This window comes from Anas platyrhynchos, chromosome 4 (assembly GCF_047663525.1).
Source record: "Anas platyrhynchos isolate ZD024472 breed Pekin duck chromosome 4, IASCAAS_PekinDuck_T2T, whole genome shotgun sequence".
Lineage (NCBI taxonomy): Eukaryota > Metazoa > Chordata > Aves > Anseriformes > Anatidae > Anas > Anas platyrhynchos.
In genome coordinates, this window is record NC_092590.1 from 22508386 (window position 1) to 22529444 (window position 21059).

General features: G+C 41.0%; 1 protein-coding gene across 7 annotated transcripts in view; it reads left to right on the plus strand.

The window, feature by feature from the left end:
* Positions 1 to 292: 292 nt before the first annotated feature.
* The window catches only part of FAT1 (FAT atypical cadherin 1), a 108767-nt gene continuing 88000 nt past the window's right edge, over positions 293 to 21059 (plus strand). For 4 of the 7 annotated variants that reach the window (XM_038178993.2, XM_072037169.1, XM_072037170.1 and 1 more), the window contains exons 1-2: positions 1558 to 1730; positions 7839 to 11128. In XM_038178993.2, the coding sequence (XP_038034921.1) occupies positions 7861 to 11128 (3268 nt within the window). In that variant the 5' untranslated portion in view covers positions 1558 to 1730; positions 7839 to 7860. Of the gene's footprint in view, positions 430 to 1531; positions 1731 to 7838; positions 11129 to 21059 lie in introns of those variants that run through there. The other 3 variants (XM_072037171.1, XM_038178995.2, XR_011808966.1) reach the window with 3 other exon arrangements.

Here is a 21059-nt window from a genome sequence, read left to right on the forward strand (position 1 = left end):
TCTCCCGTTCTTTGCCTGGACATGTCTTGAGAAAGTTGGATCTCTCCTTTTCGCCTGCTTTTCCTCCTTTTTATTTTTATTTTTTTCCTTCTCCTTTCAATTTTTTCCCTCCCTCCCCATCTCTTCTCCCCCCTTCCCACCGCCGTTCGAGTAGCAGGCAGCCGATGGGGGGGAGCCGACATGCCGCGCTGTGGCGATGGGGACGGGCGCCGCGCTCGCTGAGCGCCGGGGCCGCGGCCGGCTGCCCGCTGTAGAGGTGCGCGGCCGCCCGGGCTGCTCCCGTTCCTTCGCCGAAAGCCAGGAAAAAATAAGAAAGAAAAAGAGGAAAAAAAGAAAAAGGAAAAGGAGGGGAGGGAAAAGGACGCGCGCGGAGATGAACTGAGCTGTGGAGCAGACTTTGAGAGGGGAGCGCCGAGTCCAGCTGGCCTGGTGAGTTCTTTGTTTGAGGAGTTTATTCGCAGCGGGGCGCCCGCAGAGGTGCTTCACGTGGGGCTCGCCGCGCTGCTCAGCGGCAGCGCTCGGGGGGCTTGCGCCTCAACCCCGGCTGCTGCAGTTTAAAGCTGCTGTGTGCGTATATCTTTGTATATATGCACTCACGTATATACGGGTATATATATAAATATATATAGGCACGGAGACTTGACCTAGACGCACCCGAGGCACCACCGCCGCCTTCCCGGACGGACCCGGGAGCCGGGCTGTGCTCCGCGGGGCTCGGCGCCGGGCTGGGGGCTGGCGGCCGGCAGCGTGCCCGGCCTGCGGTGCGCTGTGGCGCGGCGCCCCCTGGCCGGCCGCTGCGGAACTGCGGCGCCGCCGGGGGCTGCGAGGGGGCTCCGGGGGGCTGCCCCGGGAGGGGGCGAGGGCGGCTGAGGGGAGCGGAGCGGCGCTCCCCGAGGGAAGGAGCCGCCCCCCCGAGGGAAGGGACGGCTCCGGGAAGGGGCCGCTGTTTGAAGGCGCCGCTCTCTTCTGATCTCCAGCCCCGGGGCGCGCAGAGCTCCGCTGAGGGAGGGTCCCCCCCCTCCGCACAGCTGGCTTTATTTATGTACGGGGCTAATAAAGGGCCCCACTCGCGCCCCCGCCGGCTCCTCCCGCCCGCAGCCGAGCCGGGAGGGATTCCCCGGCGAACGTTTGATCGCTGCCGAGCGCGATCGCTTCTGGAGGAGCGGGGAGCGCTCCTGCGGGGCGTTCATCTGCAAAGCCGGGCCCCTCCAGCGAGCCCCGCGGGCGCCGGTCGCTGGAGGCAGAGGAGGGCAGCGGCTGTTAAATGCCCGCTGGGCTGCGCGCCCTGAGCGGGGACTGCGCGTCCCGGCGGCGTCCCTCGAGCTCCCCTTCCCTCTGCAGCCGCCGCTGCCCGGGCGAACTTTCCCAGCCGCCTCCCCCAACCCCCCTCCTCCTCCCCGTTCCGCACTTCACCGCCCGGGGGAGCGGCCGCCGGCCCCGCTCCCGCCTACCCCGCGCCTGGCCCGGCCCCGGGCGGGGCGGAGGGGCCGGGGTGCGGGGGCCGCTCCCGCGGAACGCCGGCACAAACGAGATCCGGAGCGGCCGGCGCGGCGGAGGAATACGGAGCTGGGGGTGGTGGAGTCGGGGGGGGGGGGACACGGCCCGGCGCCGAGGGGCAGCGAGCGGCGGGACGGGCGGCCGGCGGCGGAGGAAGGCGAGCGGAGCGCGCTGCGGAGCCGCCCGGTGCGGGGTCGCCATGCGGGGCTGGTCCCCGCCCCGCGGGCACTGAGGTGGGGGCGGCCGGGAGAGTCGGGGGAAGTTTTTTGGGGTCGGCCGGCCGAGAGGGGAGGGGAGGGAGGGAGGCGAGGCGGCAGGTTGCTCCGAAGTTATGTCGAGGAAAAAAAAAAAAAAAAGGGTGGTGATCATATTTTCCCCCTGGGGGCAAGGTGTCTGCCGTGGGATGTGTGTAATGGGCCATTGTGAACTTAATTCCCGGGTAAGCCGCGGGGAGAGGCTGGCAGCGAAGAAGTGTCTCGGGGTGATTTTCTCCCTTTGTTCCCGCTGGAGCGCGGCGCCTCCCGGTGCTCCCCTCGCCGGATTCCTCGGCGAGATGAAGGCGAGGAGGCGGCTCTCGGGGACCCCGGCAGCTCGCCTCGCTCCGCCTGGCTTCTCTGGCAGCGCAGACAAAACCAAGCTTTGTTGGGAAGGTGTGCTTAGTTTCCTGGGGTCAGCAAGTGGCAGTGGAGCTTCCCATAGCCAATGCTTATGAACTTTTTTTTTTTTTTTGGGGGGGGGGGGATGCATTAAGAAATTTAAAAAAAAATATCAGCGCTGGCTTCTAACAGCAGTTTTTCCTGCGGTTTGAGCTACTTACAAGTTGTTCCCAGGCGGCCGCATGGGAAATACTGCTCCTGCTGTCTTGCTGTGAAAGAAAGGAATAGTGTGTAATGGCTGTGTCTCCTGCTCGCTGCATACTGCCTTTTTACCTGTCTAAGCATGTGGTTATATTATCCAGCTATTTAGTGTGTAAAATTCCCTGTTTTATCGCTGAATAAGACTATTTCAAAGCTTTTTGTTCTCTGTGAGATCCTGAAATCTCGCATTTAGGACACTGGAAGGTGAGCTTTAGTAGTTGCAGCAGTACGATAGGCTACTGCTTTTATAACTTAGCATGAGAAAGAACCTTATATGGCCAAGTTATAACTGGTTTCAGTGAAAGCAAGGAAGCAAAAGAAAAAGCAAAGCTCTAAAACAGTGAAGATTTATATCTGTTATTTATTTTAGTTTAAAGCTGAGTGCAAGCTCAGTAAAACTATTTTTGGTCCTCGAAAAGTTGTCATCACTTTGAATTTCAACCAGACTTCTTAATTCCCAAAGATCTGCTTTTCTGTGTACAATGGATGAGTTCAGTATTAGACACACGGCAGTTACTGGTGTATGTAAATAGCCAAAATTGCCGGTGTGAAACTTTGTTTTGCTCAAGCTTGGGAATCTTTGCATGCTGTTTGAATACAGCAGCTGAATTTCCTTTAACAGCAGAGATCTTGACTGCACAAATCAAAGTATCTCATGAGATTAAATCCTACTGTGGGGAATATAAACATAAACCTTGCTGGAGTTTAGTCACAAGATGGAACTGCTAAGTTAATCTCTACGGCAACGTACATTTTTTGAATAACTTACTAGCTTTACTTAAGTAACTTTACTGTATGCTTTCATCATGTGTTAATTTTCTGTCTACCAACACACAGATGCCTCCCACTGTTGTCCCCCTCCCTTCCCCCTATCCCCAAAATCAATGAAAGCCTCTTTCAGTATTTATTTCAAAAGAAAATCAGATATTTATTAAGTTTTTGACTGGAGTCCTGAGAATGTTGAAATGGTTAAACCTGACTGGTCTACATAAATGATTGCTTTTAAAAAAATGAAAGAGAAGGTGTAACTGTACAGTTAGTACAGCCCACAAAGCCACATGATCTCCCTTAGACTTCTACAATAGGAACCCTGTCATGACTGTTTAGTTACTGCGGTAATAACTTTTCATAGTGAGTTTGTGTCAAATGGCATCACTTGTACGTGCTGATCAAAATTGACCTTTAAAGTAAATTGGCGATGTTTTGATCAGCAGAGACATTTTAGTGTTAATAATGTAAAGTTGCTATTCAGGGAAGTTGGTGTGCATATGCCAAAAAAACATAGAGAACAAAGCAAAGTGCTACCTCATTTGTTAGAAATTAGTAAAAGTTTTCAGAAGACAATCATTGCACAAACAGCACTAAAGGACTTATTTTAGTCCCCAAAATGCTCCCTGGTGTTTCCCAAGTGCAGTGTTCACAGGCCGTGTTCTGAGTCTGGTTTGGCTAACACAAGCAATGTAGCGTAGTGTTGCAGGAAGTCCTTCTGGGCTTAACTGGCAGATCTTGTGTGTAGAAAGGGGATAACAATGGCACTGAGGCTCGTAGTAACAGCCTGTCTGGCCCAGTTAAGGGGCTTTTTCTGCCCGTGATTTTTCTGTGATTGGTTGGGGAGTAACTCCCACAATGTGCAATGCGTGTTCACTCTTGATACATTTTGTGGAAGACAAAGCTTGTTTTGCCTGTTTGGCATTGAGGTTGCTAAATACTGTGTTTGATGCTTAAAACTTGCAAGTTTCAAACTATACAGATTGAAGTAGATGTACTGCAAGCATTCCGCAAAGAGAAACATGTATATAACTTGCATCTTACCCAAATTATCAGCATTTGGAAGCTTTCAGTATAAGGTCACCCAGCCCACCTGATTCTCTGATTCTGTTGCCTTTACTGTGAAGTTAGTTCATATTTCTAAGTTGTGTTAGTTTGTTTTTTTTTCCCCATATGTGAGTGACACTGAGTTAAATCATTTTGTTAATGCAGTATCTAAGTAGTAAAACTGTCATTGGTATGAATATGCACATAATAATAACCATTCTTCCAAATAGGAAATTAGAGTTTGTTTGAGATCAGACTTCCAGAATAAATACGATGTACTTCTTGTAAACCTAGGGCTATGATGTTTTATTAAGCAAACAGTTGCGTTATGTCTTGGAAATGGATGCAGAAAATCCTAAAGTGGTGATACTCCAAAGATTTATTTAAAAAAAAAAAAAGTAGTTCAAAGCGTAGCCTTTGGCTAAAATGTTTGTGAAATTTAGTCATTCTGGCTCGCTGTAATGAGCCATCTGAGTTTGCATCTAACACGTTATCATTTTATCTTAATGCTTTCATGCTTTCTCTTAGTCGATAACTTTTTACATTAATACTTTAGATATTTATCAAGATTATATTATATGTGGATAATAGTCTTGGTTCAACAATTTTTAATTTCTGGTAGCTCTCCAAATTATGGCACAAGATGGGGAAAATATGTAACAGAAATATCTAACTTCTTTTTATTTAGCGCAGTTAACTGTCCGGTTGAGGGATGCTCTTCAGTTGTAGGTTGTGACTCAGCAGACATTAGAGGTTGCTGCTACAGAATGGGCTCTTACTGGTAGTTGCATAACCGTGTTCAGTAGCCTGCCTGTTGCCAGTTCTGAGTGGTTATTACAGAAAATAAGCAAAGAGTACTTAAGGTATTATGGCACAGAAAAATATTTATGTAATAGTAAAACCTACACATATGTTCAACTTAGAATTTTAATGAGGAGCTTGGATATCTTAGTGCAGTCTAATGCATCATAGTCTAATGTGCCTGAGATACGACGAACAAATGATAAAAGATGCAGACAGATAGTGTTTTACATAATAAACACACCAGTTCTGACAGCTTATTGCCAACTGCTAGTAAGTAAGGGCTGTGAGTTACAGGATGCTATAGCTTCAGAAGACAAATGGGGTTTTGGATTTCAGCATAAATAAAAACAAACAAACAAAAAATCCTGGTGCAACTGACGAAGGAAAAGAGGGAAACTATGCAGTATAAGACCTGATCAATAAGTAGCTTTTGGTAGTGAAGAGCTGCTAAAATTCCAACAAATGGAGTAAGAGAACTAATAGCAGCCCCATAAATACAGAATCAGAGTTGATGCTCTTTGCTACTGAATTTTAATAGATTATAGGCCTAAAATGTGTCCAGTTTTGACAAGAGTGCAAAATGACTGGTGGAAGCTTAAGGAATTGTATTGAAGTGACTTGAGGAGCTACCTTGGCTCCAAGAAGAATGCAAGAGGTTCACAGAGAAATGTTCTGATAGGTAGGAAAGACTAGACAGTAAATTCTGTTTCCCTGAGTGTATGGTTTTGGAAGTACCACAGTTTTTGGAAGGCTCTTGTGGAACAAGTCAGGTGGTGAGCATTTTCTCTTTAACACTTTAATTTATTTGATAGAGCAGAGCTCCTTTCACCTGTCAGTTGAAGGTCCCAAGACTTCCACAGGGAGAGTTGTTTCTGTTGATTACTTCAAATGATGTAATCACTTCTGATGTGTGTCTTAGTGCAGTATAATGACTTCTTAAATTGCTTGAAATTTTAGAGGTATTGATATAGGTTATTTATTGCAGTAATTTTTGTGATGAAAATATTCGTTTATTAAGTAGCATATTAAGAAAATGAAGCCCCGGAGTCCCAAGTGTCTGCTTATTCTAAGGATAAACCATAGCCTAGGGAAAACAGTAGAAAAGAGAGAAATGATATTGTTAACCCATTGAAATCGTGATTGTTGCAACCTCGCTCATTTGCCCTCCCAACCTTTCATTCTTCCAGCTTTAAGACCTTTTAAGTAGTGGTTCTAGCTAGCGACTTACCTTTTATTTTCTGCTATGGTTATAGCCTTAAACAAGTAAGTTAATTGCTAGATTTGGAAGACAGACCACAGATTTTTGCTTTTTTTCTTCCCCAGATGGATTTTTATTATTCCTCTCTAATATTTCCTTTAGCTTTGTGAATCCGACTCCTAAGTCCTTAGGACTTAGGACTTCTCAAAAGCGCTGATTTAATAATGGCTGTGATAGAATCAGCTGCTTCTGAGGCTTTGGAGTGAACTGTTAACACAGGCAGGTTAATTTGCTCTAATATCTCCTAGTGAGCAGAGATGATCCGTGGAATTTCAGCCAATATGATATTTCAGGTATCTAATCAAGCAGGTAGGAATTAAGGGAGAGACAAACAGCAGAAAATGTGTGTGGTGGAAGACGACAGCAGAATGAGATGCACTTGGAGCTGAGGTGAGCAGAACCAGTGTGAGGATAGGCACAGAGGAAAGTCTGGCAGGCAGAGGTAGAGAGGGGGAGAATAGGGATAAAATGGGGGAGAAAAGGTCGGGAAGAATGAAAGGAGAGTATGGTTGGGAATTAGTATGCAAGTTGTATGAAAAAGACCAGCCAGGGAAGGAAAGACTAAAGAAGAGGCAAGGGAAAAATGCTGAAGATAAGTAGGGGAAGGTAAAAGAGAAGAATGTATGGTACTTAATCAAGTTAAAGATAAATGGCTTTCTACTTGCTGCAAATAAATCCACCCCCCCACACTTTTTTTTTTTGAAAGCCTGGGTTTGTTGAGGAAGAATTTTAAAGCTTTGATTTATCATCCTGTGAGACATCTGGGAGTAACAACTCTTGCTGTAAACCCAGATGAAGAGGGTGGTCTTGAAGGGTCTTGTTCCTGAGGTTTCTACCTTTCGTTGTGCTGCAGTCTTGCCTGGATTTAGGCATTGGAAATTATATACTGACTTCTTCCTCAAAAGGTAGAGCTGATGAGGCATGTCTCCATGTCTGTCTTGCTGTTTCAGGTGCTTTCCCTGTCATTTCTGGAGTGTGTTTAAAAGAAACGCATCTCCATAGATCTTCCAGTTATTTTTGTAGATTCATGTTCCCATAGCTCTTGATCCTCATTTTTCAGATCTGTTCAGAGAGGGGAATAAAGGAATATGCCTCATTCTTTATTGATGGTCGTACAGCTTAGTGATGAGCTTTTTTTTTTTTTTTTTTTTTTACTTCTGCATCATTAGGTATTAGTCATTTTACAATCTAAGTGAAATGAGCGAGAATAATTTACTATCAGAAAACTAGAACTAGAGGACTGGAGAGAAAGTTCAGTACTCCAAATTCATGCAGATCGAGTTTGCTCACTTGCTCGCTTTAGTACTGGCATATTTCTCCTAACAGTGTTGCTTCATGAAGTGTTTCAGATGAAGTTAACTGAGTGCATCCTCCTTGTGTCTAATTCTTAGAATTTGGTCTTAAGGATTCTTGAGAATTTGGGGGGATTTTAATTTACCTGCTTTTTTGTTACTGGAAATCACATGGAAACTTTCAGCAAAAATGGTTATAACGTAGATGTATAACTAATAGTTTTCTTGCAAGTGTGTGTTCTAAACTAAGCATCAATGTCATCTAAGTAGTATTTGAACAGTCATAGGTCTTAATTCTTCTTTCTCTTGTTTCAGGTTTTTTTTTGTAATTGCTGCCATGGGAAGATACTTGACTATGCTGTCGCTGCTAATGCTGCTGGTGCAGCATTTTGGAAACTGTGAAGGAAATCAAATCCCACATCATGCTCCACCAATGCAATTTACACAAGTACAGTATAATGCCACTGTGTATGAGAATTCTGCAGCCAAGACTTACGTTGGGCATCCAGTGAAAATGGGCATTTACATCACAAATCCGTTATGGGACATAAGATACAAAATTATTTCTGGAGACAATGAGAATTTGTTTAAAGCTGAAGAATATGTTCTTGGAAATTTCTGCTTTTTGAGAATACGGACCAAGGGAGGAAACACAGCTATCCTTAACAGAGAGGTAAAAGACCATTATATGCTGACTGTTAAAGCAGTTGAAAAAAATACAAATGCTGAAACACGCACGAAGGTCAGGATACAGGTACTGGATACAAATGACTTGCGGCCTTTGTTTTCTCCAACATCTTACAGTGTTTCTTTGCCTGAAAACACAGCAATAAGGACAAGCATCGCAAGAGTCAGTGCAACAGATGCAGATATAGGAACCAATGGAGAGTTCTACTACAGCTTTAAAGAAAGAACAGATGTGTTTGCTATTCATCCAACTAGTGGTGTGATAGTGCTAACTGGTAGACTCGACTACTCGGACACTAAGCGTTATGAAATGGAAATTCTTGCAGTGGATCGTGGACTGAAGCTGTATGGTAGCAGTGGCATCAGCAGTATGGCAAAACTAACTGTGCACGTAGAGCAAGCAAATGAATATGCGCCCGTTATTACAGCTGTTACACTGACTCCCTCAGAATCAGATAAGGATCCAACTTACGCAGTTGTAACTGTAGAGGACAATGATCAAGGTCCAAATGGAGAAATAGCATCATTAAATATTGTTGCAGGTGATCCACTTCAGCAGTTCAGAACAGTGAGGTCTGTTCCAGGAGGTAAAGAATACAGAATCAAAGCCATTGGTCCCATCGACTGGGAGAGCCACCCCTTTGGATACAACCTTACCCTTCAAGCTAAAGATAAAGGAAATCCTCCACAGTTTTCATCTGTAAAAGTTGTTCATGTGACATCACCACTGTTTAAGTCTGGTCCCGTCAGATTTGAAAAAGAGATATATAGAGCTGAAATAAGTGAATTTGCTCCTCCAAACACACCTGTGATAATGGTAAAAGCTCTGCCTAGTTACCCCCATTTAAAATATATATTTAAAAACACACCTGGCAAAGTAAAATTCAATTTAAACACTCACACTGGTCTCATTACCACTTCAGAACCCATAAAAGCACAATACTCATCCCATTTTGAACTTGAAGTTGTGACAAGTGACAGAAGAGCTTCTGCAAAAGTATTAATTAAGGTACTAGGCATGAACAGCAATCCTCCTGAATTTACTCAGACATCCTATAAAGCTTCTTTTGATGAGAATGTGCCAATAGGTACTAGTGTCATGAGAGTAAGTGCAAAAGATCCTGATGAAGGGGAAAATGGTTACGTGACTTACAGCATCGCAAACCTAAATCCTTTGCCCTTTGTGATAAACCATTTCAGTGGGGTTATTAGTACCTCAGAAGACTTAGATTATGAATTGATGCCAAGGCTTTACAATTTAAGGATTCGAGCTTCTGATTGGGGTATACCATATCGTCGAGAAGTTGAAGTTCCTGTTACTATTATTTTAAATAACCTGAATGACAATGTACCTCTGTTTGAGAAAATAAATTGTGAGGGAACAATCCCCAGGGATCTTGGTGTTGGAGAACAAATAACAACAGTATCTGCCATTGATGCTGATGAGCTTCAGTTGGTGAGATACCAAATTGAATCTGGAAATGAACTGGATTTATTCAGCCTAAATCCAAATTCTGGAGTACTCTCCCTCAAGCAGCCGCTAACAGATGGCCTAGGTGCTAAAATTTCTTTTCACAGTTTGAAAATTACAGCTACAGATGGAGAAAACTTTGCAAAACCATTGTATATCAACATAACTGTAGCTACTAGTCGCAAACCGGTCAACTTGCAATGTGAAGAAACTGGCGTTGCCAAAATGCTCGCAGAGAAGCTTTTGCAAGCAAATAAATTGCATAGCCGTGGAGAAGTTGAGGATGTTTTCTTTGACACTCACTCAGTGAATCTGCATGCACCTCAGTTTAGAAGTACACTCCCCAGTAGCATTGAGGTAAGAGAAGACCAACCTGTGGGCTCCAGCATAATACTTATGAATGCTACTGATCTTGATACTGGCTTCAATGGAAAGTTAGTGTATGTTATCTCTGGAGGTAATGAAGATAGTAGTTTCATTGTTGACATGGAAAGTGGAATGCTGAAAATCATGTCTCCCCTTGACCGGGAAGTAAAAGATAAATATACACTGAACATTACTGTCTACGATCTTGGAATACCACAGAAGTCTGCCTGGCACCTTCTAGATGTAAGAATTTTGGATGCTAATGACAACCCACCAGTGTTCCTACAAGACAGCTATTTTGTAGAAGTGAGTGAAAACAAAGAGCTGAACAGTGAAATTATTCAAATTGAAGCTACAGATAAAGATTTGGGGGCTAATAGAGAAGTAAAATACTCTCTTCTTACAGATACAGACAAGTTTACTATTAATGCTGTGACAGGAGTTGTGAAAGTTGTGGGGGTTCTGGATCGTGAGGAACAGCATGTCTATTTCTTGAAAATAGAGGCTAGGGACCAACCTACTGAAGAACCTCAATTATTTTCAACAGTTATTTTGAAAGTGTCTATAGAAGATGTTAACGATAATCCTCCTAAATTTATTCCTTCAAATTATCATGTGAAAATTCGAGAAGATCTTCCTGAGGGAACAATTATTACATGGCTAGAAGCCTATGATCCTGATTTAGGCCAGTCAGGTCAAGTACGGTACAGTCTTTTGGACAGTGGAGATGGCACCTTTGATGTTGATAAACTAAGTGGAGCACTACGTATTGTACAAAGACTGGATTATGAAAAGAAACAACTTTATAACCTGACTGTGCGGGCCAAGGACAAAGGAAAACCCATTTCATTGTCCTCTACGTGTTATGTTGAAGTGGAGGTAGTTGATGTGAATGAGAACTTGCACCCGCCACGGTTCTCTATATTTGCTGATAAAGGCTTTATAAAAGAAGATGCTCCTGTTGGCTCCTCAGTAATGACAGTATCTGCTTATGACGAAGACACAGGACGAGATGGGGAGATTCGATATTCTATCAGAGATGGGTCTGGTATAGGAGTCTTCCGCATAGATGAAGAAAAAGGTAAGGCATTTTTCTGTTATCTTTATGCTCTAAGTAAAATGATATGCTGGCAAAGAGATGATAAAAGCTGCATTGTCACTGTTGAGAGAGGTGTTTTTGTTAGGACCAAAAAATAAAAAGTCACCAATAACGAGTACAGTTCCATCTGCCACTAGTGAAATTGTAAGTGTATATTTGATAAGTACTTTTCCTCTGTCTTCATTTTCATCCAGCATACCTAAATGCATTCTTAGATCTTAAAATATCTACCATGTGGCAAAAAGAAGAATGCTGTTGATATAAAATGAAGGTCTGCTTCACGTAAACAGTTGTCTTGTGGACTGTGGGGGGTGTGAAATTGAGGGATTAAATTGATTTCTGTCCAAGGACTGAATTCTGACATTTTTATGCTTTGCGTTCCTAAACTACAGCTCTGGTGCTTCATTTACTAGAAGTATTTATCAGTGCAGGTATTTATACTGCCATACTTGCTGTTTTTGTAGCTACCTTTTATGGTTATAGGTGCTCATGTTTATGTTAGTAATCAGTACTTTCTTCATGGAAAGGCTCTTGTAAAAAAAACATTGATGCAGCCTTTAAAAAGCTTGTATAAATCAAACAGACTGAATTGTTGACTTACCTCATTAGTGATGCATAAATTGAGGAGCAACTTTGAGTTATTCAAATGCCATGTATTCAGAAAAAAGCAGAAGGATGGCTTCTGAAGAAATCTAGTGCTGACTTCTAGTAGTGCATCTCTGTAACTACCTGTTCTTTTACATATCTGATAAAGATAGAGAACACTGATGTTGTGTTACTCTTCGGTAGGGGTATAAAGAGGGGTTGCTTTTTTTTTTTTTTTTTTTAATCTTAGGGAACAAATTCCCTCTTAAACACTAGAGTGGGGAAGAATTCGTTTGCATTTGGTGGATGTGTTTGTCTTCAAACTTTGATCTAAACCAAGAAGCTGGTGAAAGAATGTAGAGCATTTGAAAGCTTGACAATGTAACTTAAAATGTCTTTTTTTTTCTAAGAAATCACCAGCATTGTTACAGAAGGCACTCTTTGTGCTTAACTATCTGAATATTTTTAATTCTTTTCAAAATGAACTGTCCTTGATATAAGGTACAGCCTGATAATTAGTCAAGAAAGCATATTAAAGAATTTGTGGAAAGATGAGATGCAGGAAGCAACTTGGTGACTTTTTCAGCTTGGTAAAAGGCTCTTCTGACTTCACCTTTTAAGTTTCCTGCTGTCTGAGAGAATAGTACTGCACTTCCAGTTCAAAATTTGATAAACTGGATTTTGGAAGTCTACTATTTTCAGTGGTTGAAGATTGTTTTATCCCCTGCTTCTAGGAATTGAGGACAACAGTCACATTTTCAGGAAAAAAGATTACCGATGGTGTTAGAAGCATCAATTAGAAGCATCAAGTTCTAGGCATGGAATTGTTGCTGGCTTTCAAGCTATTGTTTCCATGTTAGTAGTTTTTATTCTATGCTTCAGAAGGTATGAAATTGTATTAGTGTTTGGTATTTTTACCCTTAATTCTGAAATGTTCTGGCATTTTTCCAAAGAGAACTTAATATAACTTTGCCACCTTTTTTTTTTTTTTTTTTTAAGACTTACCATTGACTTAGGCCAGCTGTTTTTCATAGGTTGTCTGACTGTCTGCAGTTCTGTCCAAAACCTTAGAAGTAAATATCTTAATGGGGGCCCTAATGTGCCCATACTGCTAAACTTAGGAGTTGCTTTGATTACTTTGTTGTCTAATTGCTTCAATCTGTGATGCTCTTCAAGAAGACACAGAAAAAGTGCATTAGGAATGAATTGGTAGGTGGTCATATTATAGCTTTCAAAAAAATATTTCTTAGCTCATAAATATGACAACAGTAGGGAAAGGTAGAGAGCAAGTTGAGAGCCTATAAAATTGCAATAGTTTCTGTAGCACCTTCCCCATCTCACTTTCTATGTAAGAAATGGTTGCATACAGTTAACATGCAGCCAACCTAAAAGGAAGTATTTTTCACATGCGGTGTAATAAAGTCAAGAAGCTCATTTCTCCAGGAAGTTATAGAGACCAAAAGTATGACTAAAGTAAATAAAATATACTAATGAGTTTATTTTGAGGTTCAGCCTTATGCTATCTCCAGCTTATAAATTGTTAATTGGAAGCCAAGTGGGTGAGGAAGGAGATCATAATTTGCTACTTGACCTGTTCTTTTATCCTTGTACTAAGTATCAGTGAGCTGTTACTTCTAGGGAGGGCACTGAGCCAAAGGTCATGTTACAGAAGTTCTTAGGTGGTCATAAGGATGTCTGAAATGTAGAGTGTTTCCTGTTTTCACTGCCACTTCAGAGATGAGGAAGATGGAAAATCCTTTCTGTTTTTGCTGTACACATCATCTTAGGGTGCTTTATGAGTCACTCATACAGAGTGCATGCTGAGATAATTAAAGTGAAACTGTTGGTTATCACTGTAGTCAATTAGGGGTTTAGCAAACTCCATCTCCAGAGACCACTTAAAGTGGGAGGTCATACAGGGAGAGCGTGTCAGGGAGGGTTGCTGACATTCACTCATGATGCTAGAAATGAAAGCAAGTGTAGGATTTGATAGATTGAGTCAGACAATTCAGTTTTACAACAAATGAGTGAATCTAACAAATGAGAGAAGAAATGCCTGGAGTAGAACCTAAAGCAGAAGTTATATGGTACTAAGGCAACATTGAGTCCTTTTTCTTTCTCCTCCCAGATACCATACCAGCAGGCAATAAGGTAAAATGTCTTCCTATTTGTTGCTGTTGTTACATAAAGATAAGTGTTTTCATTAAGTATTTGCACTTCTCAAAGGTGAAATAAAAGATGGAAGTGAAAAAAGGTGTTGGAAAGAACTGCTAGTATTTCTTCCAGTTGTATAGGTTAGGTGAACAAGGCCATTCAGTGTTAACCACCGGTGTGTATGTGACACTATTGTAGGATCAGCAGCATCTGGTGAACTAGTTTCCGTGTAGATTTTCAGTTGTTAAATGAGAGGAACCATTACTAGTTTTGTGCAGTATCTGCTTGTCCTTCTCCAAGGAATTTGTGCCAAGCAGGCTGTTCTCTTCCTGAAGATAGCAGGACTTCTGGGTTATTACTGTGAGCTAGTTCTTATCTCGTATCAGAGTTTTCTTCTTTTGGTTTTGGTTTTCTTTCTAGTTCTCAGAATCTAGACAGCTGAGGGAATCAGCAGGCTTAGGGAGTATAGATGCCCTAGGACATTGCAGTGTTTGTGGAAAACAGGAGCCCATCTTGAAAGCTGTTCAGAAATGAAGGAAGTTTCAAACTGAATTCCTTTGTGTCCAGTTGCGTCTAACCTGATGTGTACTGGAGTGGCTGGACTCTGAGCACTTTTGCTTCCCATAAAGTTTCCGTAGTGATGATTTATTTGAACTATTTTAATAAACCATGGATAATTTTACAAACATCTTTATCAGAAAATTCCCATGTAGGTCAACTGGCAAGGCTACCACCAGCAGGTGTTTTCTCAGTTTCTGCAGTTGTGCATATTTCCCAGAAGGTAGCCTAGTTCCAGAATGGTGTCAAGGGTGATGTGGCAGTCTGAAGTTTGTGCCTGATAACCTTTGTACTGCTCTTGAATCACGTAATTTAGTTACCTGTTACTAGGAATCTTAGTTTTTTTTTTCAGTAACCTGTGTTTAAGTTGCTGTGTGTGAGGCTTACAGAATAATAATTCAATTCTAACAGTAACAAAAATTTCAGATGATAAAACTAATTTGCTGCTTGGAAAAGACACAAGTAATACTGTGTTTAATTAGAACAAGGGTCTGTTTAACCTGCTATACCATCTCTAGCAGTTTAAGTAAGAACTTGAACCGAGCAGACAGGTGGTACTTCTTTCTAATAGTTTCCCAAACTGGTTGCTTTCTGTTATGGAGTTCTTGAATTAAGTGGGGCTTGCAAATATTCAGTGGCCGTTAGTGGATTCTTTCTTGTGTTGTGCTCCCTTGGAGTCATATAATTTTTGGGTGTAACCTTACTACCTTAATAAGGAAAGATTATTTGTTTTGGTGAAGAATGTTAAGGGAGCAAGTAAAAAAATATTAAAGGGGGGGGGGGGAATGTGGAGGAAAACTCATTTTACTGCACTATCTCTGTGCATAAAATACCATCAATAAAGCTTAATGGCTATGAGACACTTTTTAATATTACCAGAACTATTTCCAGCAGGGAAGACAGTAATTCATTAAGGAGAATGAATAGGATTTTAACTACATGGAGCAAAGTACTGAATTATGTTCTTAAAAGGTACAGAGTATTGCTAACACATAATAACCATGTTAACATTTCTTTGTAGTGCTCTCAAAATTGCATTAATTAAAAGGCAGGGTATGGTTTACATTTGCACCTAAGGGACAACTTCAAATTCTGTATCTTCAGCACTCATTGGCTTTTGAGCTTTTTTTAATCATCCTACCGCTCGCTGGTTTTGAGTTTTAATAATGAAGACAGGCATTAGCAAATATTAGATACGTATCATCCGTGGAGCAGAACACATAAGTACCTTTTGAATATCTACTGAACCAGCGGTGTTTTCTGGAACAGAAGCCAAATGGGCTGTGTCTGACCTAACGGCTGTGGTACCTTCCAAACAGTGTGGCTGCACCCAGACTGTTGGGCACAGTCGCTGCTGCTCGTCAGTTCCTAGTTCCGTCCTGGCACTGTCTGGGAGAGCAGTGCCTGGCACAGGCCAAAAGCCGTTTAGCAATACAGAAAAGCAAGTTCCAATGCCTGAGAACATTTTCTAGGCTTGTTTTACTAATACAGTCTTAAACCATGTGAAGGTGGAAGTGGTGTTTTTAATAAAAGCTGAGAATGGTACGATTTTGGTTTTTAAGTTGATTGTAGTTCGGCAACCTCATACTTGAGTTCAGCAGCCTTACAAATATGGGCCTTTTCACTTTCAGTGAGTGCCTCATGTTGAAGTTTTCCCTTCTGTTTACCTCTGTTTGTTACTTTGTTTATATAAGTCATAAACACCAGTATATGTAACAACTTAATTTCATTCAGGTTACATTTAAAACAAACAAAAACCCCAGGGGTTCCTAACAATCTCCAATTTTCTACTATGCATATTCCAGCCATGCTGCTGTCAAAGCTATGTGGTGACTATATGCTCTGTTTATTCGTAATTGTTACATTCTGTAATTCTGTGATCTATCAGATTAATAGTTTTCAGTGACCTATGACCTGAGAAAGTGTTGAACAAATCATGTTTTATAAGAAACGGTTAAACAAGAGATTTAAAAACTGCAATTGATGAAGTTGATGTTGATAGCCAGGAAAGAATATTCCTGGTGGGTTTGTTATGGCAGACTATGAGGATGTGTTTTAAAATTTCCTGATTGCTTGCATTTGTCAGTGACATTTCTAGCGTAGCTTCTGTCCACGACTAGTCTCATCAACACGTAGGTTTTGACATTAAAACTTCTCATGTGAATATTTTGACTAGGTAAAAATGAGAAGTAAATGGGGAAAAAGACCTTCTCTGAGGGGATTCTCAGTGTTTTCAACTTGCAAAGTTCAATGCTTCTTTCCACTTTTTTTGAAGAGAGAGCTGGATTAGGAGGTGCTCTATTTATGAAGAATACTAAATGGTTGCAGCTTTTTGCACAGGAAATTCTTGCTCTAGCTAGTTCAGGTACTGAAGTCAATAAAACTCAGAGCACAGACTAATCTCCCAAGTATCTAATTAGCTTTGCAGAAGTTTTTTCAGCCTCCCACTGAATTCTGTACTGCCACATTACTTTGCTAGTGGTACTTATGGTAAATGATCTGCCCATGTAGCTATTGCAGCTAACCTCCTTCAGTGACTGAGGTCTAAATGTACCAGACTGAGAATTTTTAAGGTTATTCTGAAGCATTTTGTTCAAAACAAAGTCTTGTGGAACAATGACTTGGTTCTATAAACTCTAATTTAAAATTAAATTCTTAGGACTATGGATGTTGATTTGGAAGGTTAATCTTTTCAGTAAGGGGCTGTGTCAGCACTTCAGTTAACATCTGAGAGCTGAAACCTGACTGTAGTGTATACACTGGAGATTTGAGTGAAATTCAAATTTCACTCAGATGAGAGTATGAGGAGTTTCTTTTAATCACAGGATTTATGGAGGTTGTTCTTGGATTCTGGGATTGATCGGTCAGCTGCCACGCTAGCATCTGAAACAGAATTTCAGGTCAAAATGTGGAACTCAAGTGCAACTTATTAAACTCATTCTTTGGAAAATTATACAAGAACTGACATCTTTTATTTGTTTGAAGAGGGTATGATTAAAGCTCTTAAATTCAAAGGACATTTTCTGAGTTTGTGATAGATGTCTTCTATGCCTTTTTTTTTTTTTTTTTTTTTCTTGTAGAAGTGTCAGAGTTACTATTAAAAACAAACATAGGCAACTGTCCATGCTCCGGAAACAGGAAGCAGTTTAGGTCAGAGATCAGAAAGACATTCTAGACATTCTCTTTGTAAACTCTACTTTTATGGAAAGCTTAACAAAATTGTGTGTGTGTATATATATATTTATATATAGATATATATATATATAGAGAGAGAGAGAATATTTTAAAAAGGTGAAGAGGGGCAAGCAAAGACAGATTTTGTAGCTTCCTGCTCTTGAAAGATGTTTTCATGCTGATGTATTTGGTGTTTTTTCCAGTGGCATGTTTATTTTATGCTGTAGCTGGGCATTCCCTAGCTTTGATATTGAATTGGGAAAGAACAGCAGCATAAGATCAAGTTGAATTAATATAACTGAAAGACAAGGTTTGCCCATTTCAACTCCTCCATTGGTAGTCTTTTGAGTCCTTACCAAACTTCTCCAAAGCCCAGCAGAAGAAAAGGGTGGTTGTGGCAATACCTGTTGAAGGCAGTTAGCAAATTATAGCCACTCAAAGTCAATAATTTGTCTTCTAAAGCATTTATCCTGTATTTTAATGACTTATTTTCCATACCAGAATCTTCAATGATAGTCAAACATGCAATAAGTAGAGCAGAGCTGAAAACCTAGTTTAGTCTGCATGAGGAAAGAGATGATTGTGTCTGTTGTGTGCAGGACATTTAATTTGTGGAGGCATATTATGGTGGTTGATTACAGCTATCTTAAAATTTCATTGTGTAGGCTATTCTTTGAATGGGATATCTTCTGCTTTCTAGGTAATGATATGTGTTGGATTTGAATGTGCTCAGCATCATCTCTGTATAATCTTCACTCTTATTTTCAAGGAAGATCTGCATGCCTTCACTCTTACAGAATTTTTCTTCAGTGGCATTGAGCCAAACTGGGGCCATTCTGCAAGGCAAAATTATTTATGTTTAGAAAGAAAAAAACAAAAACACCCCACACATTTGTATACTTTGTGCCTAGATTGAGTAATAATTTGCGTTCAAAAACATTTGTTTAAAATTTCATGCAACTAAAATATATTTTCCACCAATTTGTTATGGTTTTAAAAATGAAGTGTTTGGCACATAGATTTAATTTTACTAGACAGAACAAATAGCTGTAACAGAAGCTTACTAAGAGTAACTTTTATCTTTGAATCCTTTTTAGTATTGTGAGAAATTTCAAAACTTTTTTTGAAGATGTATAAAACCACTTCAGCACAATTTGTGTCTGTTCAAAGAAGTAAAGGTTAGAGCCAGAGACCTGCTGTCAGCTAGACTGAAGACAAATCCTAAATTCACTGCTATCCAGAAAGCAATCCAGAAAGCTTTTCTTTAGGAGATAACTTTCTGTGAGTGTTGTGCTGCATTATTGCTGGTACCTACAGCCTGGCTGGGTGCTCACGTTTAGTTGTGCTTGTAAATACTCACATTCAGAAGGAATTACCTGGTTAATTTTTCAGTCCGGTCACAGCTCCAGCCTGCAGTTATTTAAAGCCTAATTATGTTCATTCAGGCTAAGATCTGGCAGTGAAGGTGCAGCTGGGTTAATTTTGGGTTGATTCTGTTATGTTTGGGTTACCGTTCAGATGGGTAGATGGTGCTAGAGTTGAGCATGGCATTTGGAGCTAAATTTGTTTGGCAGTGATTAAGGAGCCCTGGATTATGCCCAGGTTTGCACCAGGGTAACCGAGGTCCTATCTGACCTGGAGCTAGCTGGATTACCTTGCCTTCCTAGGCTTGAAGGAAATCGTATGATTTGCATTTGTGATGGTGGTAAATCAGAGTGCTATTAGGTTGTTAATGTGGCTTTGACAAGGTGGCTTTGGAAGAAGCTAAATTAGTTTTAGACAAACATATTTATCTTGTGTTTTACTATTGGCAAGGGGATCTTCCAAAGCAGTTTGAGAGTTGTTTTAGGTATCCTGCTGAGCAAAACATCACCTCAACTGCCAAATAGAGATTCTATACAAAAGCTTGGGTTCCCATCCTCTTCTGCTTCTGCTGAAAGTGAGGGATTGTTTTGTTGTGCAAGATGTTGATTGGGCTGCAACTTGGTCTGATGAAAACAGAGCAGCCTAGGGGCTGCCTCTCTGTAGGAGATGAGCTGAAGCTGAGCCCCATGTGGTTGCAAAGATTACCTTATAAGCAGCAATCAATTCAGGCAGTGGAGTACATATTAAGGGCCTATTAACTTGTTTAGGCCTCTCTTTGACTTGAAAAGCACTTGTGAGCAGAGGAATAATAAAAGGGAAGGCTTGCCAAAAGCTATGGAAGGTGCATCTTGCCATATTGCTGTTGGTACATCTGTTGAGTTGGGGAATTTATTTCCTACTAAGCATCTGCTTAGCTTTTGAAGTACATATTAAGGTCAAAAGAGAGGAGCTTGAAAATGGTTACGTAATGTTTATTCTTTTCTTTGAAGATTTTAAACTTTAATCATACAGCATTTGGACATATTTAACAAAGGACAAACCTACATGAGTACTTGGCAAACTTCCACAGTTCATAACACGCGGTATTGCAGCTTTAGATCTTGGACCTAAAAATACTTTTGGCCTTGCTGAAACTACAGTTTGCAGGTCCATTTTACAATCTCTGTGTAATTCGTGTTTCATCTGTGATTTTATCGCACCAGTCATCCAAAAGTGACCAAGAATAAAGATCCAACTCAGCAGTCTCTGTGTGGCCCAACAAAAATAAAAAAAATAAATCTCTAGCATTCCAGTGTCATCAAAAAGGAATTTGGGGAAAACCAAAAGTGGCCAAAGAATCTAGCCACAGGACTGTAACAGATAATTTCCTTACTCAGAAAGGAGGTTTCCCTGCTTTGTTTTATCCATGCTTCTACTAGCTGCTCCTGTTTAATTTTAAATTTTGTGAACAAGGATAAATGATACATTTGCAGGTTTTGTAAAGAGTTGCCTAATTTTAATAGACATTAGGGCTAAAGAGCAAACTGCTGAGCTAGTGGGTATAAATTGTCTTGAGCTACCAGTATAGATGAGCATTTGAGTTCTTTCTGCTTAGAGTGGTGTCCATGCAGACTTGTAGTTGTGGCATCACTGACGCCAGAAAAGAATCTCGCCTGCCTGACAGGCGACGTTACACACAGAACATTTTGTAGTTGCATTGTTCTAAGGCCCAGTGTACTTTTTAGAGTAATCTTCGTTGGCATGGATTGGCTCCAAAATCTGCATGTTTCCTAAATCAAGCTTTAGATTATTTATACAAAAGGCTATTTTTATTTTGCTGATGTAAAAAGCCTGAATCCACCTCTACGTGGTAAACTAAGAACAAACAACAACAAAAATATTCCTGGAATTAAATATATGTACAGAAATTATTATACAAAATTCATATTCTGTACAGGATTTAAGGATTAGGAGATTATGATATTAAAAATTCTCAGAAGGCTATTCTGTTACCTATATGTTTTACACTGACTGTTGTGTTAATGTGTATGAGCACTACAGAACTGCTACAGTTGTATGGGTAAAGAAATGAAGAATT